The 16,089-nt window shown below is 39.7% G+C and overlaps 1 protein-coding gene across 1 annotated transcript; it reads right to left on the bottom strand.

Moving 5' to 3' along the window:
• Window positions 1–13,457: 13,457 nt before the first annotated feature.
• Window positions 13,458–15,488, bottom strand: LOC111911185 (pentatricopeptide repeat-containing protein At3g29230; the record flags this gene model as incomplete). The annotated part of the gene is made up of 1 exon (XM_023906968.2): window positions 13,458–15,488. A coding segment is annotated over one exon (1,881 nt), but the record flags the coding sequence as incomplete, so codon positions are not given.
• Window positions 15,489–16,089: the final 601 nt, after the last annotated feature.

The following is a 16,089-nucleotide window of genomic DNA, read 5'->3' as shown; positions in this document are numbered from 1 at the left end:
AGAGAGAGAGAGAGAGAGAGAGAGAGAGGATCATTTGAGAACTCATAGTTTCCCGAAAACCAAACAAGAGTCGTTAGATCAAAATAATAGAAGGTCAAGATGATTTATGACATATTTGTAAATAATTGGAAAAAAAATATGACGGGGGTATGCCAATAAAAGTTAATCAGGGGACAATTTTGGAATAAAATAATTGATAATTATTTCCCCAAATTAAATCCCTCATTCATTCTCTCTATCTGTCAAACGCATGATCTGCCCTCCTCCTCCCCATGAACTTCTTTTCTCCCTCTCATTCACTTTTTTCTAACGTAACCTAAATTCCGTCATTGCTGATCGATGTTGTTGCTGCGATGGTCCTGATCATCGTGTTTTTCACATTGACGACAACTATTGGTGGCGAAGGTGATGATGCTACAACACAAGCGGTATATTTCATTTGTTTTGAACTAGTTCGTCATCATTCTCTCCTCTCCGGCCGATTTTGTATCCACTACCTCCGCGCCTTCACTATTTCATCTAGATCTGGAATTATAGATAAGTTTAACATTTTTTTATCTCCTTTTATTTCGATTTTGTGAATATTATGTTCAGTAATCAATATTACGATCTGCTCTAGTTATAAGGCCTTAGTTTTTGAAATTGGAGATATGTTCAACGTGATTTACTTTTCGCATGTGGCTCTGTGAGGTTAATTTTGATTATTAATAATTCTTCTTTGTATATTTTAAAATGATATAACTAAAGGTGGAAAATGTATATGGATTCGTATCTTGAAATGTAAGGAAGTAATTTAAGAGGTTTATCAGGTGACTGATGCAAACATAATTTAATGAGATTTATTCTTAAAAAAGTGTATGCTTAATAAGCCTACTCAATAAAGTTTCATTTTAACTTGGTTTACTAATATTATTAACATATTTATTTATTCATCTTATTTGTAATTCATATGTATAGATGTTTGTTGTTGTGGTACAACAAGTTTACACACCGAAGCATGAGGCAAGGTTGAATGGTGGATTTTATGTCAACTTTGAAGCAAATTGTTGTTCATTATTATTTTTATTTGTGGGGTATGTTTTGTAGCAATTTTTTATTCTATGAGATATTGTGAAGAACTTAAATTTGTTAAAGTACTAACTCTTTTTAAATTGAATCTGAATAACTCGAAATAACTACTGTTTTTATCTGATGTGTTTTCAAGGGCAATGTCGGAAGATTCACATGGAATGAGTGTATTGCAATAAACTGGATACATTGCAAATCATGAACCTAAAAACTGGATACACCAAATCAGGCCTGTAAAGTAAGCTTTTCCCTAGTTTCAATATAAATTCACAAAATTACCTAGTTTTAATCATGTGATTCACATATAAATCACACGTAAATCACATATGAATTACATGTAAATCACATATGAATTACATGTGATTCACATGTAAATCACATATAATTCACATGTAAATCACATATAATTCACATAAGAATTACAAGTAAATCACATATGAATTACATGTGATTTACATGTAAATCACATGTAATTCACATATGAATTACATGTAAATCACATATGAATTAAATGTGATTCACATTTAAATCACTTGTAATTCACATGTAAATCACATATAAATTACATGTGATTCATATGTAATTCACATATGAATTACATGTGATTCACATGTAATTCACATATGAGTTACATGTCATTCACATGTAATTCACATATGAATTACATGAGATTCACATGTAATTCACATATGAGTTACATGTGATTCACATGTAATTCACATATGAATTACATGAGATTCACATATACATCATATGTAATTCATACGTGAATCATCTGTGATTCATATGTTAATCACATATGTATTTTGTGAGTGTTTTTGCATCAATCAAATTTTTTTTTAATTTTCTTGTAGATTTGGAAGAAATTGTAGTGAATATTTAAGAGGTGAAGATGATAAATTGAAGAAAATTATGGAAATATTGACACGAAGACATAAAAACGCTTTGAAAATTTGTACATTTTTTTGTTTTTAATATTTTTTTTTTGTATCGAATAAAATACTTATTATACTGTGTTTATAGATTGGTAAATAAAATAAGTTTTTTTATGATCTACGTACGAATATTATAGTATAAAATATATGAATATATGCATTTGAAAAAATATGCATATATGCACCTAATTTTTTTTTTTAAGTGTAGTTTTTTTTTTTTTTTGTAAAAAAATGTAACTTTTTTTTACAAACTTGCAGTTTTTAATTAAAAAATGCAGTTTTTTTTTTTTGAAAAAAATGTAACTTTTTTAAAAAAACTTGCAGTTTTTTTATTAAAAAATGCATTTTTTTAAATTGCAGTTTTTTTTTGAAAAAAATGCAGTTCATTTTAAAAAAATTGCCGTTTTAAAAAAAATATATTTTTTTCAATTTTTTTTTCAAAAGTACATGTTTTCTATAAAAAAAAATAAAAAAAATCTGCATTTAAAAAAACGAAAAATACTAGTTTTAAAAAAAATCTGAAAATTTAATTTATGATGTAAATTTTTAGACATTTATATTAATATATTAAATAACACAAAAAAAAAATTAAACATTAAATGAGATTGGTAAGATGACGATCATGTCCTTAACGAATTACTTTTGATCCAACGCTCCACTTTTAGTTCTCGGGTCTCGGGAAACTTTGTGTAACAGCCCGGAATTTCAGGTATTTCTTTAAATTATTTTTGGGGCACATTTAGGAGGGGACTCGGCGAGTTGGTGCACGACTCGCCGAGTAGGGCCATGGTCTTGGTCGCAGACGCGCGACTGGACTCGACGAGTCCAATAAGGGACTCGGCGAGTCGACGCTGTTCAGCTGAACCCTAGCCGTTTCGATTCTGAACCGTATATAATGATATTATGGCCGTCATGTCGGGTCTTTTGGCCGATTGAAGATCCCCTGGGAGTGTGTGAGCATCTGAAGCAAGAGAGAGGACTTGAGAAGGCTTGAAGAGATTGTTAGACAAGGAGGAGCAAGGTGGTGATCAAAGGAATCGAGTACTGGAGGTTTGGAGACACAGGAAACACGTTTCCAGGTAATCTTCGGATCGAAATCTGTAACTTTTACGTTGTATGCGAGTTTAGGGTTTAGGAAACCCAATTAAGGGTTAGTTAGATTATATTGTTGTTATAAGTGTTAAAAACCCCTGTAATAGTATATGTGAAAGTCCAGGAAGCCCTATATCTATATACTTCGAAATCATGCGAAATACAGGAGGCAGCGGATTGACTGCATGGCGAGGACTCGCCGAGTCCAATGATCAGACTCGGCGAGTAGCTTGAAGATTCACTAGAACTCGCCGAGTTGTTCTTCAGACTCGGCGAGTAGCTTGAAGGTTCACTAGGACTCGTCGAGTTGTTCTTCAGACTCGGCGAGTAGCTTGAAGATCTACTGGAACTCGTCGAGTCGCTCTTCAGACTCGGCGAGTGGTGTCAGGATGTCTATACTCGTCGAGTTACCCTTTGCACTCGACGAGTCCGGTCAAGATTGACCGTTGACCTGTATATATCTTAGAGGGGTCAGTTGTCTTGTTTGATAAGGTCATTAACTAAGGCTGTGGTATTATAGGGAACCTGCGGACTAGCGGATTGTGTGCAAGTAGCTCGAAGAGGTTATAGCCTGCGTACTACGAGGTGAGTCTTCTCACTATACTTCACCCGGAAGGGTTTGACTGTTAGACCGGAAGGTCGTGTGTGTTATATTCATGCTGTGTCTAGAGAGATAGATGCTTTATATGCGATGTGTACTTATATGTGATGTATGCTTATACGGGCCGGAAGGCGAGACTTTATGTGATAGGAAGAACGGTATGATGTATGATTTATGTGTTATGAGTTTTTTGTTATATGTGCTATGTATGTTATGGGCCGGAAGGCGATTATGTTATGTGGATCGAAAGGTCCGGGCCGGAAGGCAATGTTATGTGGATCGAAAGATCCGGGCCGGAAGGCAATGTTATGTGGACCGAAAGGTCCGGGCCGGAAGGCAATGTTATGTGGACCGAAAGGTCCGGGCCGGAAGGCGTATGTGGGTAAGTCGTATACTGGGGAACTCACTAAGCATTTATGCTTACTAGTTGTGTTTATGTTTTTCAGGTACTAGTGATGACCGTGGGAAGGCGCCGGCGTGACACGTACACACTGCCACTGTTGAAGATTCTGGAGATTTATTATTTATATTTTTGAAATAAACTTGGAATAAACCCTTTTGTCGAATAATGATGTTTTGTTTTTAACGAAAAATTTATTTGGAAATTTGAGCTGTTACAATTGGTATCAGAGCCTTGGTTTGAGGGATTCGGGTGTACTCTTGGGTGCAACTGAACTCAGACCGGGGATTTGAGGAAAAACTTTTTCTTAAAAATAATAAGGACATAACATTTTATAAAGGGCAAGGCGGTAAAAACAAGGGTGGAACAGTGTGTACGAGCAGCCAGCGTCCGAACGGTAAAGATCCCCAGAATACCTTACGATGTTATGTTATGCACTGAATTATGAATTGTTATGCATGCTAGAAGACTAGGTATACATGATAGGAATAGAATTGCCTGTTTTGTGATGCCTTAGTCTAGGGAGATTGCTTATATGAGATATTTGGTAGCGTGCAAGTAAATAGTACATACTAGAAGTAGAGTACTCGTTATTCGGGATTTGGGGAGGAAGATTTGGGACGAATACTGATACGGTGTGGTCGGTAGTATTGGGCCCGTACTATCGAAGGCACCGGATCAGTGGAAGACTCAAATAAGAATCCCTGGAAATCGGAGACTGGGTAGGGCGCGTATCGAGTACAATTGTACTTGGTGGAGTCTCTGATGATTTTATGTTGTATTTCAGAGACATCATGGTTATCACACGCAATGGGGCGAGTTCGAGCGGTGCGAGTGACGAGGAGATTCGTCAGATTATTCAGGAAGAGGTAGCTGCGGCGGTCCGGGCTGAGATCCCGGAGATGTTTGGGTCTATTAAGACCACGTTGATGGAGGAGTTTGAGGAGCGGTGCGCCGCAATTTCTGAAGCTGCAGTTGCTGCCGCTACCGCAGCGGTGGCTGCTGCCAGGCCGCAAGGGGGTGATTCATTACCATTCAGGGAATTCAGCAACACGAAACCCCCTGAATTTGATGGGACGCAGGATCCGATTGCAGCCATGAGGTGGATCGCCGACATCGAGGGGTGCTTCTATACTTGCTCATGCCCGGAACACTTGAGGGTACGGTTCGCCTTGAACCAGCTCCGTCTGGGAGCGAAGGATTGGTGGAAGTTTGTGACGGTGAACTTCACTCAGGCAGAGATTACGGCAGTGACATGGGAGAGGTTTACGGAGATGTTCAGGGATGAGTACGTTCCCCCGGTAGAGAGGGAGCGGTTGATTCAGGAGTTCTTGACCCTTAAGCAGGGTACTGATTCCGTGGCAGTGATCACACGGAAGTTTCATGAGAGGGCAATGTTCTGCCCCGAGCTGGTATCTACGGAGCAGTCGCGGATGAGCCGCTATTTGGGTGTTTTGAAGAGGGAGATTCGGGAGTTTGTGTCAAACTCCACCTATCGCACTTTCACTGAGCTTCAGGCGAACGCCAGAAAGCGCGAGATTGAGTTGGAGACTCAAGCGAGGGAGGAGGCCGAGTCTCGGCAGGTGGATCGACGGCCGGCCCAGTCTCAGCCGGCAGCCAAGCGGATTAAGTTCGCTGATTCGAGGATGGGAGGTTCGAAGGGTCGCACTTGCGCGAAGTGCGGCAAGAGTCACGAGGGGGCGTGTCGAACTGGTGGTTGCTACAAGTGTGGCAAGGACGGACATATTGCCAGGGATTGCCCTAAGGGGTTTATGGTTTGCTTTCACTGCAACCAGACAGGCCATCGGAAGGCCGAGTGCCCGCAACTTCGTCAGGGAGCTACACCTACTACCCGGACTACTGAGACCCGACCGGTGAAGGTCGAGGCCCCGAGGGCTCGTGGGAGAGCCTTTCAGCTGACTGCGGAGGAGGTCCGCGCTGCGCCCGATGTTGTGGCAGGTATGTTATCTTTCATGTATTTAATTAAAGGTCGAAATGTTATGCTTATGTTAATATATGTGTAGGTACTTTCCTTGTGAACTCTATACCTGCTCTAGTATTATTTGATTCGGGTGCGAGTAGATCGTTTGTATCGTTAGCTTTTAGTCAGCACATCGGCATTAGTCGTGAGCCGTTAAGTCGGCCTTTGAGCGTTTCCATTGCGGCTGAGAGGGTGATTTGTGCTACGGAGGTTTTTCGGGGATGTGTGCTAGAGATCTTCGGGGTCGCATTTCCGATTGACCTAATTCCTATTGCGATGGGTGATGTCTGTGTCATTGTAGGCATGGACTGGTTGAGCCGATTCAGCGCTGTCATCGACTGCGAGCGTCAGTTGGTGACTATGCGAGACCCTAGTGGGGGAGTTCTTACGGTGTACGGCGAGGGTACCCGTTCGAGAGCAGCTTTTTGTTTGGCTGCTAGGGCGAGGCAATGCCTACAGCGGGGATGTAACGGTTTTGTGGCGTATGTGATGGATACGCGGGAGAGTTCCGAGAGACCGAAGACATTGAAGGAGGTTCCAGTGGTGCGCGAGTTTCCAGATGTTTTCCCCGAGGATTTGCCGGGAATACCTCCTGCGAGGCAAGTGGAGTTTGGTATCGATCTAGTTCCAGGGGCGGCGCCTATTGCGAAGGTGCCTTATCGTCTTGCACCTCCAGAGATGCAAGAATTGTCCTCGCAACTTCAAGAGTTGTTGGGGAAGGGATTTATTCGGCCAAGTAGCTCGCCGTGGGGAGCACCGATTCTATTCGTCAAGAAGAAGGATGGTTCACACCGGATGTGTATCGATTACCGGGAACTGAACAAGGTGACAGTTAAGAACCGCTATCCGTTACCAAGAATCGATGATCTATTCGATCAGTTGCAAGGGGCATCTTGGTTTTCCAAGATTGATTTGAGATCAGGGTACCATCAGGTAAGGGTGCGGGATGAGGACGTCCAGAAGACAGCCTTTAGGACGCGGTATGGGCATTACGAGTTCGTGGTGATGCCTTTTGGGCTCACCAATGCCCCAGCAGTGTTCATGGATCTCATGAACAGGGTATGCAGGCCGATGCTGGATCGGTCTGTGATTGTATTCATCGACGACATTCTGGTGTATTCGCGGTCTAGGGAGCAGCATGAGGGACATTTGAGGGAGGTCCTTGAGGTACTGAGGTCGGAGAAGCTATATGCAAAATTCTCCAAATGTGACTTCTGGTTACGGGAGGTTCAATTTCTGGGGCACGTTGTAAATCAGGCAGGGATATTGGTCGATCCGGCCAAGGTGGAAGCAGTGATGAGATGGGAGGCACCAAAGTCACCTTCGGAGATCAGGAGTTTCCTTGGGTTGGCAGGGTACTATCGAAGGTTCATTAGGGACTTCTCCAAGATCGCAGTGCCACTTACCAAATTGACCCGAAAGGGTGTTACATTCTCATGGGGACCCGAGCAGCAGACTTCCTTCGAGACACTTCGTCAGAGACTGTGCGAAGCACCAGTATTAGCTCTTCCGGAGGGGATGGAGGACTTCGTCGTATATTGCGACGCATCGATTTCAGGACTGGGTGTAGTGTTGATGCAGAGGGGCCATGTGATAGCCTATGCATCGAGGCAGCTGAAGCCTCACGAAGCGAGATATCCCACGCATGACTTAGAGTTGGGGGCAGTAGTGTTCGCCCTCAAAATTTGGCGTCACTACCTGTACGGGGTTCGTTGTACCATATACACGGACCATAAGAGTTTGAAGTATTTGATGGATCAACCCAACCTAAACATGCGCCAGAGGAGATGGTTAGACGTGGTTAAGGATTATGACTGTGAGATCCTATACCACCCAGGCAAGGCTAATGTGGTAGCCGATGCATTGAGTCGTAGGGCGGAGGGTACTCCATTGCGGGATGTATGTTTGAGATTGACGGTGGTGACTCCGGTATTAGATACTATTCGTGGGGCACAGGCCGAGGTTGTGAAGTCTGGGATGCAGAAACAGGAGCGGGTCGTCGGGTTAATTTCAGAGTTCATTACGGATGGGCGGGGACTCCTGACATTTCAGGGTCGGATCTGGGTGCCATTCGTGGGCGGTACGCGTGTTATTTTGATGGAGGAGGCACATAGATCGAAATTCTCGATCCATCCCGGTGCTACGAAAATGTATCTGGATTTGAAAAAAGAGTACTGGTGGCCTTGCATGAAGAGGGACGTTGCTTGGTTCGTGGAGAGGTGTTTGACCTGCCGTAAAGTTAAGGCCGAGCACCAGAGACCGCACGGTAAGTTGCAACCCTTGGAGATCCCTGAGTGGAAGTGGGATCAGATCACGATGGATTTCATCACCAAATTGCCGAAAACTGCCAGGGGAGTCTATGCGATTTGGGTAATTGTGGATAGACTAACAAAGAGTGCACATTTCCTTGCCATTAGTGAAAGTTCATCAGCAGAGAAGTTGGCGGAGTTGTACGTGAGAGAGATAGTATCTCGGCATGGAGTGCCGACCTCGATTGTTTCGGACCGCGATGTACGTTTCACTTCCATGTTCTGGAAGAAATTCCATGAGGAGTTGGGTACTAAACTGCATTTTAGTACCGCATACCATCCCCAGACCGACGGTCAAAGCGAGCGGACGATCCAGACATTGGAAGATATGCTTAGAGCGTGTGTGTTAGACTTCGGGGGTAGCTGGGATGCGCATCTGCCGCTGGCTGAGTTTTCCTACAACAACAGCCATCATTCGAGCATTGGTATGCCACCTTTTGAGTTGTTGTATGGTAGGAGGTGTCGGACTCCCATTTGCTGGGGAGAAGTGGGACAGAGAGTGATGGGCAGTACAGAGATCGTACTTCAAACGACTGAACAGATCCAACGGGTGAGGCAGAGGTTATTGACCGCCCAGAGCCGACAGAAGAGTTATGCGGACAGACGCCGGTCCGAGCTCGAATTCCAGGTCGGCGACTTCGTTCTCCTAAAGGTTTCTCCTTGGAAAGGGGTGATTCGGTTCAGGAAGAGGGGCAAATTGGGGCCCCGGTTCATAGGTCCATTTCGGGTAATTGCAAGGGTAGGTCGGGTAGCTTATCGGTTGGAGTTGCCAGCGGAGCTGAATCAGATTCACAATACCTTGCACGTATCACAGCTGAGGAAGTGTATAGCCGATGAGGCAGCAGTGGTTCCGTTAGAAGATATCCAGGTAGATGCGAGTCTGAATTACGCCGAGAGACCAGTAGCTATCAGGGATCGGAAGATCAAGGTTCTACGGAACAAGGAAATACCTCTGGTGTTGGTTCAGTGGCAACATCGGAAAGGATCGGAGATGACTTGGGAGCCGGAAAGAGAAATGCGGGAGCAACATCCGGAGTTATTCGCAGAATGAGAGACTTCGAGGGCGAAGTCTAGTTCTAGTGGGGGAGAGTTGTAACAGCCCGGAATTTCAGGTATTTCTTTAAATTATTTTTGGGGCACATTTAGGAGGGGACTCGGCGAGTTGGTGCACGACTCGCCGAGTAGGGCCATGGTCTTGGTCGCAGACGCGCGACTGGACTCGACGAGTCCAATAAGGGACTCGGCGAGTCGACGCTGTTCAGCTGAACCCTAGCCGTTTCAATTCTGAACCGTATATAATGATATTATGGCCGTCATGTCGGGTCTTTTGGCCGATTGAAGATCCCCTGGGAGTGTGTGAGCATCTGAAGCAAGAGAGAGGACTTGAGAAGGCTTGAAGAGATTGTTAGACAAGGAGGAGCAAGGTGGTGATCAAAGGAATCGAGTACTGGAGGTTTGGAGACACAGGAAACACGTTTCCAGGTAATCTTCGGATCGAAATCTGTAACTTTTACGTTGTATGCGAGTTTAGGGTTTAGGAAACCCAATTAAGGGTTAGTTAGATTATATTGTTGTTATAAGTGTTAAAAACCCCTGTAATAGTATATGTGAAAGTCCAGGAAGCCCTATATCTATATACTTCGAAATCATGCGAAATACAGGAGGCAGCGGATTGACTGCATGGCGAGGACTCGCCGAGTCCAATGATCAGACTCGGCGAGTAGCTTGAAGATTCACTAGAACTCGCCGAGTTGTTCTTCAGACTCGGCGAGTAGCTTGAAGGTTCACTAGGACTCGTCGAGTTGTTCTTCAGACTCGGCGAGTAGCTTGAAGATCTACTGGAACTCGTCGAGTCGCTCTTCAGACTCGGCGAGTGGTGTCAGGATGTCTATACTCGTCGAGTTACCCTTTGCACTCGACGAGTCCGGTCAAGATTGACCGTTGACCTGTATATATCTTAGAGGGGTCAGTTGTCTTGTTTGATAAGGTCATTAACTAAGGCTGTGGTATTATAGGGAACCTGCGGACTAGCGGATTGTGTGCAAGTAGCTCGAAGAGGTTATAGCCTGCGTACTACGAGGTGAGTCTTCTCACTATACTTCACCCGGAAGGGTTTGACTGTTAGACCGGAAGGTCGTGTGTGTTATATTCATGCTGTGTCTAGAGAGATAGATGCTTTATATGCGATGTGTACTTATATGTGATGTATGCTTATACGGGCCGGAAGGCGAGACTTTATGTGATAGGAAGAACGGTATGATGTATGATTTATGTGTTATGAGTTTTTTGTTATATGTGCTATGTATGTTATGGGCCGGAAGGCGATTATGTTATGTGGATCGAAAGGTCCGGGCCGGAAGGCAATGTTATGTGGATCGAAAGATCCGGGCCGGAAGGCAATGTTATGTGGACCGAAAGGTCCGGGCCGGAAGGCAATGTTATGTGGACCGAAAGGTCCGGGCCGGAAGGCGTATGTGGGTAAGTCGTATACTGGGGAACTCACTAAGCATTTATGCTTACTAGTTGTGTTTATGTTTTTTAGGTACTAGTGATGACCGTGGGAAGGCGCCGGCGTGACACGTACACACTGCCACTGTTGAAGATTCTGGAGATTTATTATTTATATTTTTGAAATAAACTTGGAATAAACCCTTTTGTCGAATAATGATGTTTTGTTTTTAACGAAAAATTTATTTGGAAATTTGAGCTGTTACACTTTGAGTTCTCAACCGATCTTAACCCTATATATATATATATATATATATATATATATATATATATATATATATATATATATATATATATATATATATATATATATATATATATATATATATATATATATATATATATATATATATATAGGAGTATGATCAAATGAGAACACCAAAATGGTTGAGAACGCGAGAACAAAGTATATTTATTTGTGATTCAATGTATTCATTTGTGGAGAAATGATAAATTTTTACGCCTTTAATTTCAATTGAAGAGAAAAATCATATTCATGTTGATTGTGCGTAAAAATTTATCGTTTCTCCACAAATGAATACATAAAATCACAAATGAATATACCTGTTCTCGCGTTCTCAACCTTTTAGGTGTTATCATTTGATCATTTCCCTATATATATATATATATATATATATATATATATATATATATATATATATATATATATATATATATATATATATATATATATATATTCACGTAAAGGCTTTATGCCTCTTCATGGGGAAATTGTCTTTGTAACAAAACCAAAGAAGAAAGTCATAAAGTCGCATAGATGATAACCAGATTGGATGTAAGGAAGGTAGAATTAATAGATAGAGCCTACTTTAACTAGTTTTTATCAAGGAAAAAAACCTTTATTAGTCTAATAATCATTTTATATGATAGGATACTTAAATGAAAAAAATGAAAAGTCCTTAGATACGTTTTGTTGGTTCTTGAACAAAGACAAATACTTCAGTCAAATTTGATGGTTAATTACTTGATTAAGTAATTAATTAACACTTCCAAGTGTAGTATTTTTCGCTTATTACGATAGTCCAATTTGAGACAAAGTCAACTTTACATGTATTGATCAACAAAGGAGATATAAGACTTCAAAGATTTTAAATCGTTTAATCTAAAAATAAATTGATATGTTTAAAATATTTTTTTTTACAAGCTTCTATTTCTAAACTATTTGAATGAGTAATATAAATGATTTTAATGCTCTCTAAGATAAATCATATGTCTCTTTTACAAGCTTCTATCTCTAAACAATTTAAATAAGTAATATGAATGATTTTTATGCTATCTAACGTAAACCATATATTATTTATTTTCTAAATCTTATTATATATAATGTAGACCGGGCTATTTTTACCATAGTCCAATTTGAGACAAAGCCAACTTTACTTGCATTGAACAAAGAAGATATAAGGCTTCAATGATTTTTAATCATTCAATCTAAAAATAAATTAAATTGTTTAAATTAGAGTAAATTACACGAATGGTCCCTATGGTTTAAGGTAATTTGCACATTTGGTCCCTAACTTATTTTTTTAACTCGGAATGTCCCTACTGTTTGTTTTTGTTACGTACTTGGTCCCTGTTTTACCTAAAAAGACTATTTTTTCCTTGCTTTATTTATTTATTTAAATAAAAACACCTCCAACTCCACCCTTTTCATCTTATCTTACATACCTCATCATTTCCCCCTACTTAAATAATAGTATTTTTAGGTAAAACCGTGTAATAAAAACAAATAGTAGGGACCAAGTAAGTAACAAAAACAAATAGTAGGGACCTTCCGAGTTAAAAAAATAAGTTAGGGACCAAACGTGCAAATTATCCCAAAGCATAGGGATCATTCATGTAATTTACTCTTTAAATTATATTCTCTTACGCACTTCTATCTCTAAACGATTTAAGTGAGTAATATGAATGATGTTAATGCTATCTAAGATAAATAATATGAATGATGTTAATGCTATCTAAAAAAATTTGAATCTGGTACGCTTTTTTGTTTTTCCCTAAATTTGTTATCTACTTGAATCTGACTTTAAAATATTTGATCTGATGTGTCTAACTTGATACTCATGTTCTTGAATTTGATGAAACAAGCTTGAATTTGAATGTTTTTTAAAGTTGTATTTGGCTAGAACAACTAAAAAGGTTTTGTTGACACCTTTAATGGAAACTATTTATGCTTTAAACAGTCATGTTTTTGTTTTAGCTTAAACTATTTATTTTTATGTTTAAAATATGATAATGTCTCATATTCCAAAAGTTACGTTTGTGATGTGATCATCAAAATTTATATGTATATGTTTTGCGTTGATTCGTGAAAAGTTCTTGAAAATTTGAAATTATTAAAGTTGTTCGATGATTTGTCACAATAAAATAGGTAAATTTTCATCTATAAATGTGTTTTCTTTTTGTATATATTTTTTTATTAAACTTTGAATGATGTATGAATAAATATTTTTTTTTTGTGTTAAAAGTGAATGATGAATGTTTTCTAATAACTTTTTGTGAATGTATTTTTTTTGTATTGGATAAATATTGTTATGGCCTTGAATGACTCATAATTTTTAAATTCCCTTATGCTACATATAAGAAAAACACCATGAATCGACTCTAGTGAACAATAACATAACCAAAAAACCTAAAATTTAAGCCAATAACAAACTTAATAGTACAAAAACACAAAACTCAACCACTCCATTTTTCAATTTTCTCCCACCTCATACTCCATAACTTGTTCCACTTTTGAGAGTCTCATCAACCCTCTCAATGCACTATATATCTCTTCTCTCTTCAAATGCCTCTCATCAAAAGCATAAAACTCAACAACTCCATCATCAACCTCAATCAAACTACACCCCGGCAACTTTTTAACCCCAGTGTTTCTCATTGCAACTTTTGACTTAGCCAAATCATCCCATCTTTTAACATCTCCATATATATTCGATAACATCACATAATTAGACGGGTTATCTGGTTCAATCTCAATAAGCCTTTCAAGACACAACTCGGCTACATCAATTTTTTTATAAATTCTAGACGCGCTTAATAAGTTAGTCCAAATCACATTATCTGGTTTCAATGGCATTTTTGTAATAAACTCCATTGCTTCGTCTATTAAACCAGCTCGAGCTAGTAAATCAACCATACAACCATAATGTTCCATTTGTGGGACAATTAAGTAGTCATTTATCATGGAGTTAAAGTGATTAAATCCATCTTTAACTAATCCCATATGAGAACAAGCACATATGACACCTATGAATGTTATTCCATCTGGTTTTTGTTTAGAGTTCTTCATTTCATGGAAAATTTTCAACGCGTTTGATCCATGGCCATGCATGGCTAATGCATTTATAACACTATTCCATGAAATCACATCTTTTTTACTCATTGATCTAAACACATCAATAGCATTTGTTATCACACCACATTTTGCATACATGTCAATCAAACTATTTGCAATGTAAGTGTTATCTTTATACCCGTTGTTTTGTGCATAAACATGTACCCATTTTCCCAATTCAAGAGCTCCTAGCTTTGAGCAAGCAGATAGAACAATTGCTAGTGTTGCATCATTAGGTTGAACATTGGATTCATTTAACATTGTTTTGAAGGTGTCAAGAACTTCCATGAACTGACTATTGTGAGCGTATCCACCAATTAATGCATTCCAGGAAAAGAAATTTCTCTCAGGCATTTCATCGAACAGGTTCTTGCATCCCTTCATATCTCCATTATTTGCATACCCATTTAGTAAAGTATTCCATGACATTAGATCTCGATTTGGAATGACATCGAATAGTTCCCTGGCTGCGTTCATATTACAAGATTCTATATAACCAGAAACCATGGTGTTCCACATTACAATATCGCGTTCAGGCGCCAGATTGAACAGTTGTCTTGCAGAATTGATATCCCCAGATGAAATATACCCTCGAATCATTGATGTCCATGTGACTACATTTCTTAAACTAATCTCGTTAAAAACCTTATAAGCGGAAGAAATTATGCCCCCACTACAATACATATCAATCAAAGTTGTCCCGACAAATGGATTCGACTTAAAACCAACCTTCACCACAAAGCAATGCAATCTTTCTCCATCTTTCAAAGCCGATAGCTTTGCGCAAGATTTCAGGACAATTGGGATCGTAAAGTAATTAGGCTTCACATTTATGTTTATCATGCGCCGAAACAAAATCAGTACATCCAGGTACATCTCGTTTCCGATGTACCCTTTGAACATGGCATTCCATGGCGCAGTATTTGGGTCAGAAATTTGGTCGAACACCCGGCGTGCATGAGCGATGTTTTTTATCTCAGCGCACGCAGACACGAGGCTTGGAGTGATATGCCGATTGTGCTCAAACCCATGGGTGGTTACCAGAGCTTGAGCTTGATGGATATGGTTTATGGTATTACATGACTTTAAAATTGAGATGAATTTTTCTTCAAGGATGCGCTTTAGGGTGAAATTTTGAACAATTTTCGCAATTTTGGAAGAAACCGAGATATTGCAAATGAAGATTAATGGGTTTGTATTTGCACAATTTGCAATGGGCGAAACAACGCGATACCGAGGTTAATAACAAATGATTCTTCTCCTCTGCAACTGTTGTGACGTTAGTACTCGTCTCAGAGCAATTATTGGGGAATTGCGTGCTTTATTACATTCTTAGTAAATTACACGAATGGTCTATAGTTTAGATAATTTGCGAGTTTGATCTTTAACTTATTTTTTAATTCGGAAGGTCTTTATTGTTTGTTTTTGTTATATGTTTGGTCCCTGTCTTACCTAAAAAGACTATTTTGCCCTTGATTTTTTAATTTATTTAAATAAACACATCCCCAACCTCACCCCCTCACTTTACTTTACCTACCCCACAATTTTTTCCTATTTAAATAATAGTCTTTTCAGGTAAGACAGGACCAAACGCATGACAAAAACTAACAGTAGGGACCAAGCGCGTAAAAAAAAACAAGAGTAAATTACACGATGGTCCATATAGTTAAGGGTAATTTGCATGTTTGGTCCCTAACTTATTTTGTTAACTCGAAAGGTCATTATTATTTGTTTTTGTTACACAATTGGTCCCTGTCTTAACTAAAAAGACTATTTTGCCATTGGTTTTTTAATTTATTTAAATAAACACACCCCCAACCTCACCCCTCACCTTACATTA

The sequence above is a fragment of the Lactuca sativa genome, chromosome 8, assembly GCF_002870075.4.
Source record: "Lactuca sativa cultivar Salinas chromosome 8, Lsat_Salinas_v11, whole genome shotgun sequence".
Taxonomy (NCBI): domain Eukaryota; kingdom Viridiplantae; phylum Streptophyta; class Magnoliopsida; order Asterales; family Asteraceae; genus Lactuca; species Lactuca sativa.
Note: the sequence above shows the minus strand (reverse complement) of the source record. Positions and strands in the feature narration are given on the sequence as shown.